This window comes from Mustela putorius, unplaced genomic scaffold (genome assembly GCF_011764305.1).
Source record: "Mustela putorius furo isolate JIRA1106 unplaced genomic scaffold, ASM1176430v1.1 tig00000139_pilon_pilon_pilon, whole genome shotgun sequence".
NCBI lineage: Eukaryota > Metazoa > Chordata > Mammalia > Carnivora > Mustelidae > Mustela > Mustela putorius.
In genome coordinates, this window is record NW_025421293.1 from 6,896,985 (window position 1) to 6,905,525 (window position 8,541).

General features: G+C 62.2%; 1 protein-coding gene across 1 annotated transcript; it reads left to right on the forward strand.

Annotated features, from left to right (window-relative positions):
* Nucleotides 1-6: 6 nt before the first annotated feature.
* Nucleotides 7-6,046, forward strand: ALKBH4 (alkB homolog 4, lysine demethylase). The gene is made up of 3 exons (XM_004761610.3): nucleotides 7-186; nucleotides 2,387-2,584; nucleotides 5,094-6,046. Exons 1-3 carry the CDS (start codon nucleotides 64-66, stop codon nucleotides 5,679-5,681), a joined length of 909 nt encoding a protein of 302 aa, XP_004761667.1. The 5' UTR covers nucleotides 7-63; the 3' UTR covers nucleotides 5,682-6,046.
* The last annotated feature ends 2,495 nt before the right edge of the window (nucleotides 6,047-8,541 follow it).

The window sequence follows — 8,541 nt, forward strand, 5'->3', positions numbered from 1 at the left end:
AGACTACAACTCCCAGCGGCCCCCGCGGCTCCGCGCCTGCGCCCTGGTCGCCAAGACGGGACGATGGCGGCTGCGGCGGTGGCTTCCCCAGAGGTCCTCCGGGAATGCGGCTGCAAGGGCATCCGGACCTGTCTGATCTGCGAGCGGCAGCACGGAGGTGACCCGCCCTGGCAGCACCCCCCGCAGGTGAGGGCTGGGGGAGGGGCCGTGCCACAACTCCCTTCTTCATACGGGGAAACTGAGGCCCAGACTGGCTTCGAAGACGGGCCCCGGATCAACCCCTGTCAAGAGCCCTCGCTGTGGGGGCATTGCAGGATGAGATGAGCGCTTTGAGGGGTGGGCTTGGAGTGGGTGCCATCCGACCACAACTCCCCTTTGAGTCCTGGGGAGAGTGTGACAGCAAACCTCCACGTAGCGCCCCTCCCCCGCGCCCCCTCCCCTGCGTCCGGGGCTGCGAGCCTCACGGAGTGGGGAGACGACCAGGAAAAAGAAAGAGGACGCCGAAAACCAGGCAGGGCAAAGTGTCCTAGACACCGTTGAGCGGAAGTGGTCAAGGAGGAAATTAATTCCAATTAATTAAGGAAAAAGGATCCAGAGCCTTTGTCGGGTTTGGGGTGGGGGACGGGAAGGGCGTTCCCGCTGGGGGACTACTTGGGTACTACCAGGCCTGGGGCAGGTCCGGGGCTTGGAAGGAGCGTGACGCTTCAGGGGCCGGCCGCCCTGACCCAGAGGGCTCCGTGTGCGGTGGCTGGGTAGGCTGGACTTGTTCTGAGGGCCCCGGATTGCCGCTCAGGGTTTTAGAGGAAGTTAGGGGTGAGTTTTGGAAAGGTCCCAGGACGTGGGGAGGCAGATGGGAAGGGATGGGATCTCGGAAGCCAGTGCAGAAACTCCCACAGCATCCCCGGTGAAAGCTTGGAAGGTCCTGTGGAAAGTGATCTGGTGATGTCTCAGCAAACGAAAAGTAGAATTACCATGTGATCCAGCAGTTCTGGGTAGACTCGAAAGCAGACCCTTGAAGAGAGACCTGTACACCCCCGTTCCTAGCACGGTTCCTAGCGTGGTTCCCAGTAGCTACGACATGGAAGCAGTGAAAGTGTCCAGCAGTGGCTGGACGGGTAAACAAACGTGGCCTGTGTCCCATGGAATGTTATGTGCCTTGAAGAGCGTTTGACACCTGCTGTGACATGAACAGATCCTGAGGTCATTATGCTGAGTGAAAGGTCCCTCACGAGAGGATTAAATATTGCAGGATTCCGCTTCCGGGAAGCCTGTAGAGGAATCACATTCGTAGAGTCAGCAAGTAGCATGGTGGGTCCCTGGGGCTTGCGGAAAAGAGCAAAGCGTTGTTTTGAGTCCAGAGTTTTAGAGAGGTGGGGATGGGTGCAGGACAGCGTGACTGGATTGAACGCTTACCTGTACACTTAAAGATGGTGACGATGGCAGTTTTATGTCCTGTATATTTTGGCTACAAGGAAAGCCTGAGAAGTGCCGAGAGTCTGAACTTAGCCCGTGCCCGCGGGTGTGGGGGTAGCCCGACTTGCTGGCTGTGAGATGAGCAGAAGGTACAGGGCGATCCCCGATTTTAATGTGTTCCGTGTGAGGTGCCAGGAGACGGAGGACGCGATGGTTCCCAGCCGGGGTGGGCAGCAGTGGCCATGAAATGTAAGAGGTTTGGGGTAAAGGAGGATTAACTGGACAGGGCGGACCTCAGACTGCCATGCAGCTGGGACAAAGTCATGGCCAGTCCAGCTGGGAGCCCCTGAGCAGACTGATGGAGAGAGGAGTCCCGAGTCAGGTAGAAAGAGCCAGACCTGTGCGGAGTCATTGGCTGGGGGCTGCCTGGGACCAGGGTGGCCTTTGCCCCAAACTTGAGGTGGCAGGAGGTTGTGCGCTGGGCCCTCCTCGAGGATGGCTGGCAAGTTCGCTCTTTTGAAGGAAAGTTCAGGCAGTGCCTCTGCAGCCGCAGAGGGGGGCGGAGCCCAGAGTCACCCCCACCGTGGGGACAGCATCTCCCCTCTGGCTGCCCAGTATGCTCGCCCTCTGGACAGCCTTGGGTTCCTCTCCTTCAGTCCCCGCCATGGCCAGGGAGGCCGGAGGACACCCCACAGCGACACTAGCAGTGTGGACTCCCAGGCAGCGCCCCGCTGTGCAGCCTCAGGCTCATTCCTGAACTTTGCTGGGCTGAGTCACCTCATTTTTAAAACAGAGAGCAGACAGTAGTTACGTGTATGCTCTTCCCCATAAGATGAGGAGAGTGAGAAAGGACAGGCAAAGGGCCCTTCCCAGGAGGCAGCCCCAGGCGGGGAGGGGTTCTGCCTCCCTCTGGACCCCAGCTGCTTTCCAGTGTGGCTTCAGGGGCTCCAGGTCCCTCCTCTTTCTTTTGCAGAAAACGCACCGTTTCATTTACTACTCTGACACTGGCTGGGCCGTGGGGGCCGAGGAGTCTGACTTTGAAGGCTGGGCCTTCCCCTTCCCCGGAGTGACGGTGATAGAGGATTTTGTGACCCGGGAGGAGGAAGCCGAGATGGTGCAGCTGATGGACCGGGAGCCCTGGAAGCTCTCCCAGTCTGGACGGAGGAAGCAGGTAGGCCTCGGGAGGCGGGGAGGAACGGGCTGGCTGGTCAGGGAGGAGTCATCCTGCTCCCGACTCCTCGCCCCACACCCCTTGGCTCACATCCCTCCAGTGCCTCTCTCTGCAGCCACAGCACCCCAGGGCCATTAGGGGGTGCGCGCCCCTGACCCTGGGGCTTGGGCGGCCAGGGGAGCAGTGTGTGGCGTGTGTTGGAGGAAGGGGCACAGGCAGGCCTGGCCTTCTCCGCTTCCCACCAGACTCACCGGCTGCGGTGCGGCAGGGCCGTAGGGCAGACTGATGCTCTGCTCTCAGGGTTTTTAGAGGCCGCAGCTCACCTTCCCACTCAAGCCGTTCCCCATCCGACCCCCAGGTCCTGGCCTCTTCCCGGCAGTACTCTGCCTGCTCTCCCTCCCTCCCTCTCAGTGACTTCAGGCCTGTCCATCATCACACCACTTCCTCTGGGGCTCCTGTGCCCTGGCGCCCCCCACTGTCCTGCTCCTTCCGCTGAACTCCAGCCCCGGGCAAGTCCAACTCCTCTGGCTGCTGGCCTCACGCCCAGCTGCTCTGCTCCGGCGGTCACATCCGTCTCCCCTGGGGAGACTGGACCTTCTGGACCTTCCCCCGTCACCCCCCACCCCGAGAAAGCCGCGCGGGCCGTGCCCTTCTCAACCTCGGAGCCAGGCTTCTCTCCAAGCCCCCTTCGAACTCCGAGGTGCTGTCCGACCCTGCTCCCCTCTGTCCTCGACGTCATTCTTACCTCAGCTGGATCTTCTCCCCCAGACCACCTGTAAGCTCCCCCTCCCAGCTCTGCAGCTAACCTCTCCGTAGTGTCGTCTATTCTGTCTTCACTGGGTCTCCTCCTGCTCCCGCGTCACGCCCTCGCTGCCTCCGTGTTGGGTCCCGGCCTCCGCACCCCCTCCCAGCGGCCAGTTGTCAGGCCCAGCGCTGGGGCCTCTCCGTTGCCGGAGCTCCCTGGCCGGTCTCCGTGAGTCACAGCTCTGACACCGTGCGTGTGTTTGCGACTCCCACGTTCGTGTCTCCAGCTGGCTTCCCGTGTTCGTCAGACCCTCGCTGAGTCTTGGCCCATCCCGGCGCCCCCGCAGTGTCCACAGCGCGGCAAATTCCCCCTTCCATCTGCTCGCGCCGGAAACCGTGCAGCTCTCCAGATTTCTCTCCCTTGGCCTGGTCTTCCCTGTCCACTTGCTTCCTTCAGAACATGCCCGGAATCCGAGAACACGGCACTCCGCACCCCCACTGCCCCCACTGCCCCCACCCAGTTCTGCCGCTGGGATTCCTTCTGGAGCTTCCCGGGACCCCGACCCCCTTCCTCAGATGGACCCACTGCTCCGCTACAAACCCACCAGGCCCCCATCCCAACCTCCGCTCCCCTCGCTGCTCTGTGGGGTCCCTGTAAGCCGCCTCTGTGCTCCGGAGACGCTCTAGGTCACACCTCTGTGTGCGCTGTACCCCGAGCCTCCTTCTCCGCCTGCCGCTGCCGGGGGCGCCCAGCCACGCTGACACACTGAAGCTGGAAGGAGAAAGACATTTGCACCGGATACCCCCACTCGCCACTGGGTTGGGGGGGGTGCCCGAGGGGCAGGAGTCAGTGTATAAATGCTCAATCCCTTGGGCCTCAAGTCTGAGGGGTGTTCTGGAAGCCTCCTCCCTAACGATTGCTTTTGTTTAAAGACAGAATCCACAGACCATAAAATCCGCTCATTTAACATGTACAGTTCGCTCTGTTCAGAATGTGCAGCCTTCTCCAGTGCCTGCCCGTCACCCACAAAGGACATCTGTACCCAGGAGCCGTCGCTCCCTGTTCCCCGTCCCCTGCCAACCACTGATCTTTCTGTCTGGCTTTGCCTGTGCCGGACATCTCAACGTAAGCAGGATTATAGAACACATGGCCCTCCGTGTCAGCTTTTCCCCCCCGACAGTGCCGCTTGGCGTTTGTGGCCAGATGGCCCTCTTGTGCGGACCTGCCCCCACGCCTTCATCCATTTGTCCCATCACGGACACCGGCCTGTGCCGGCCCTTTGGCTGTTGTGTCCCAGTGTCACCGTGAACACCCATAGGCAAGTGTCTGCATGGCCGTGTTTCCAGCCCTGGGTGTGTAGCTGGGAGCGGAACTTCTCTGTCTTGGTTCTGAACCCCCGGGATCCCCAGCTCTGACCATGTGATGAGGCTGCCTGGGGCTGACGCTCCCTCGCGGCTCCTGCGTCTTGCGTCGGCCTCGCGGCTCAGAACACGCTGCCTGCGCGCAGGTCCTCTGTGTCCCTCTCTGCCTGCGCGCGGCCTAAGACAGCCCCTGCCCCGGCACCTCACACCCCCTTCCCTCCTTGTTTCTTCCCATAGTGTCTACCGCTGGGGCCGGCCGCCCCCGCTGGGAGCACATCCTGGTCCAGAGCCAGGCATTTTTGCTTCTCTTGGTCTCCGCGGTCAGATCTTCAGACCTGGCCCGTGATAGCCATTCCTGTAAACTCAGGCACTTCTCCACTTCCTCTCTGTCCTCACCCTTCAGGACTATGGCCCCAAAGTCAACTTCCGGAAACAGAAGCTCAAGACTGCGGGCTTCAGCGGCCTCCCCAGCTTCAGCCGGGACGTGGTGCGGAGGATGGGCCTGTACCCCATCCTGGAGGACTTCCGGCCCGTGGAGCAGTGTAACCTGGACTACTGCCCAGAGCGGGGCTCGGCCATCGACCCCCACCTGGATGACGCCTGGCTGTGGGGGGAGCGGCTGGTGAGCCTCAACCTCCTGTCCCCGACTGTGCTGTCCATGTCCCGGGAGGCGCCCGGCAGCCTGCTGCTCTGTCTGGCCCCTTCTGGCTTCCCGGAGGCCCTGGTGGAAGGGGTGATGGCTCCCAGCAGGTCCGTCCTGTGCCAGGAGGTGGAGGTGGCCGTCCCCTTACCCCGCCGCTCGCTGCTCGTGCTCTCGGGCGCCGCGCGGCACCAGTGGAAGCACGCCATCCACCGCAGACACATCGAGGCCCGCCGCGTCTGCGCCACCTTCAGGGAGCTGTCGGCCGAGTTCCGGCCCGGCGGGCGGCAGCAGGAGCTGGGGCAGGAGCTCCTGCAGATCTCCCTGTCCTTCCAGGGGAGACCTCTGTGAGCCGCCGAGCTGGGGCCGGGAGCTGGGGCCGGGCCTGGCCAGGGCGCCGGCTCCGGGCTTGACTGTCTGCCAGGATTTCAGGCCGGGACGCCCGGCACGGGGGCGCTTCCTCCCCAGCTTAGTAGCTTTGAAGAGAAGACGGCGCAGCATCCTGACGCGACGACACGATGTGGGCCCTGCCTGGGAGCCGGACGGGATGGCACCGGGCCTTGGGTCAGTCCTGTCTGACCTACCCCGTGGCCACCTGTGTGGCTGGCTTGTCACCGTTGGAGGGCAGTGGGGTCATTTGAACTTAAACCTGTTAGTACCACCTAAAAACGCTTTCTCCTTGATCCCTCTCTCAATGAAGTTCCCTGATAACCCCATTCTCCGGTCCTTTCATTTGGGGAGCGAGTCGGAGAGCAGAATCGACACACCTAAAGTTACTATTTCAGCCTTCAGAGCTGGTGACCACCTCTGCGTCAGGCTCTGTCACGCTTGATCCCCCCGGAGGTGTTGGGGGCCATGAGGCAGAGATATCTCCAGAGAGTCTGGTCCCACCTTCCTCCCCTGCCTCATGCTGTGAAAAAGTAGGGGGACACTGGTGCCATGCGGGATACTCACGTAGAGGGCGGCTTGCCCTCTTCTGCTGCTCCTAAGACCAGATACGCTCGCCAGCCACAGGCTCGGTGCCAGACTTTGGGACCAGGGCCCTGTCAGAGCCCAGAAAGGTTCATGGTCCATGCTGGTCTTCAGTCATTCTAGAACCTTCTGTGAATTGTTGGCAGTGGGAGGGCAGTCACTGGCCACCACGCACTGTCTGAAGTGGCATCGCCCAGGAAAGGCTGCTAGGTTTCTAGTGGCGGAACTGAGCCCAGCTGCACAGCGGGGGGGTCCCCGGGGTCAGCTCACTTGGAGCAGGAGGGTGGAGGACGGCTCCTTCCCGGAGTTGTGACCCGCACAAACGCTGCTCTGGGTTCCTCACTGGGCTTCAGATGCAGGCCTGGCTGGGGCCCTGGCCAGTCCTGTTGCGTGTGAACAGCTCAGTGGGCTTGCAGGCCTGGGGGTCTGCTCCCAGACAGGCCAGGCCTTGGAGCACCCCTGTGTGGAGCCTGCACGATCCTCCGCCAACACTTCTGTGTGGGAAATGCACCCCCAGGTCTATGCGGGGGGAGGCCCGTGAAGGCTGGGAGAGCCACTCAGCAAAGAAGCCTGTTGCCCCCAGAATCACCCAGTGCTGGCCAGACCTTTGACAGGGGCAGAGCACCCCTCAGGACACACTCCATGCCATGGTCCATACGGCCCCCGGAGCCACCTCGGGACATGCTGCATCGTGTCGTGGTCAAGTTGGTGACTCTAGGTTGGGTTTGTCCTTGAAGCTACAACACGAAGACCATCAGGTCCAGTGTGCCCACTTCGGCATCCGCCGCTCGTGCCACCCACTGGGACGGGGCTGGGAAGGCCGGGCGGGGTGGCTCAGCCACAGGCTGAGGAGTATAGTGGCTGCTTAGCCCTGTATTTGAGGTGGCCGTTACTGCGTTCCCACGCTCTGCGTCCACACCAGACACGCCATACAGACCGTTCTGTCCCGGTGGTCTGGCGGCCTCAGGCTAGGGGGAGCGCTGGGCCTTACGGGAACATACGAACACAGAAGCGTCCAGTCTGAGGCTGGCTTCCTGCCCCGTCGTCTTCCACAGCGGACGGAGAGCACAGCCGACAGCCTGTCCTACTTTGAAAGATGTTAAGGAGACTCAGGGCCATTTGCTGCAGCTGGGGCTGGTCCCGGCGGGCGGGGCGCTCGGGTCTGGGAAGCATCCTCTGGGTCACTCCTGTTGAGACTCAAGTAGAACCTGTCTGTACTGTGTCCCCAGTAACTATGGGGGTGCTGCGGTTATCAAGGGCTGGGAAGAGGGGTCTGCGGGTTCTAAATGGGCCCAGTGAGGAATCTTGGCTCAGTCCTGTGCCCCTTGTCCTGCTGGCCCATGCCCAGGGCTCCGCGGACCCTACCTCGCCACCTTCTGGAGGCATGTGAGTCGAGACCACCTTCTGTGGGTTGGCTGCACTCCCCGGGGAGATGGTTGGTGCAGGGGCCTGCTGGACCCGGCTTCTGCGGAGCTCAGCTCTCCTGTAGACCCAGGGGCCTGGGAAGTCCTCCTCCTGGGTGGCAGCGGCAGGTGGGCCACCCCCCCCGGCTGGATGGGCAGAACTTGTCCCTGTTTGCACACCTGACTCCTAAGGAGCCTCTAGGTTGAAGCGCCTGCAAGTTAAAAATAATAAAAGACAGACGTCCTTTCCTAGACGGGGCCTCAGTGGGGAACAGTTACAAAACCGAAATGTCTGGGAGCTTCTCGAAAGGGTCACTAGGCTGCAGGAGAGAGTCCCTGTCCTGACGCCAGAGCCGCAGGTACCTGGGGACAGAGGAGACGCCACCGAAGGACCAGAGCCTCAGTGGCTCCTGACCTGGAGGGTGTGGATGAGGACCGTCAAGCAGGCCCTGTTCAGATGGGCTCTGCGGGTGCTCAGCCACCCGCGGGGCTGTCCCTTGCTGTGTTTCTAGAAAAGCGGGAGCCTTCTGGGGAAGAGCAGGCAGAGACGCCCGGTTCTTTTGGGGCCCCACCTGGAGGGACCCTCCCAGCATGTCTGGGCCTGGGCACCCCGCCTCCCCGTTCCAGAGGGGTCACTGCCCTCGCCTGGGAAAACTGTTAAGACGCGAGGCTGGTGACCAGCAATTTGGAAGAGGCAGGAGGGGCTTCAGGAGCATGGGTCTGCCCTCTGGGAGGCACCAGACACTGCGGGGGGGTGGGGGGGAGTGGGGGAGCACCAGGGGCTCCCGCCTGTCACCTCAGCCACGGCGCTCTGCCAAGAAGAGAGAGGACGCATC

What these genes read in the sequence shown, in the direction of transcription:
- ALKBH4 (XM_004761610.3), top strand. Translation starts at nt 64, where the DNA reads ATGGCGGCTGCGGCGGTGGCTTCCCCAGAGGTCCTCCGGGAATGCGGC. An exon ending in CCTGGCAGCACCCCCCGCAG is followed by an intron (nt 187 to 2,386) that starts GTGAGGGCTGGG and finishes TTTCTTTTGCAG; the next exon opens with AAAACGCACCGTTTCATTTA. An exon ending in AGTCTGGACGGAGGAAGCAG is followed by an intron (nt 2,585 to 5,093) that starts GTAGGCCTCGGG and finishes CTCACCCTTCAG; the next exon opens with GACTATGGCCCCAAAGTCAA.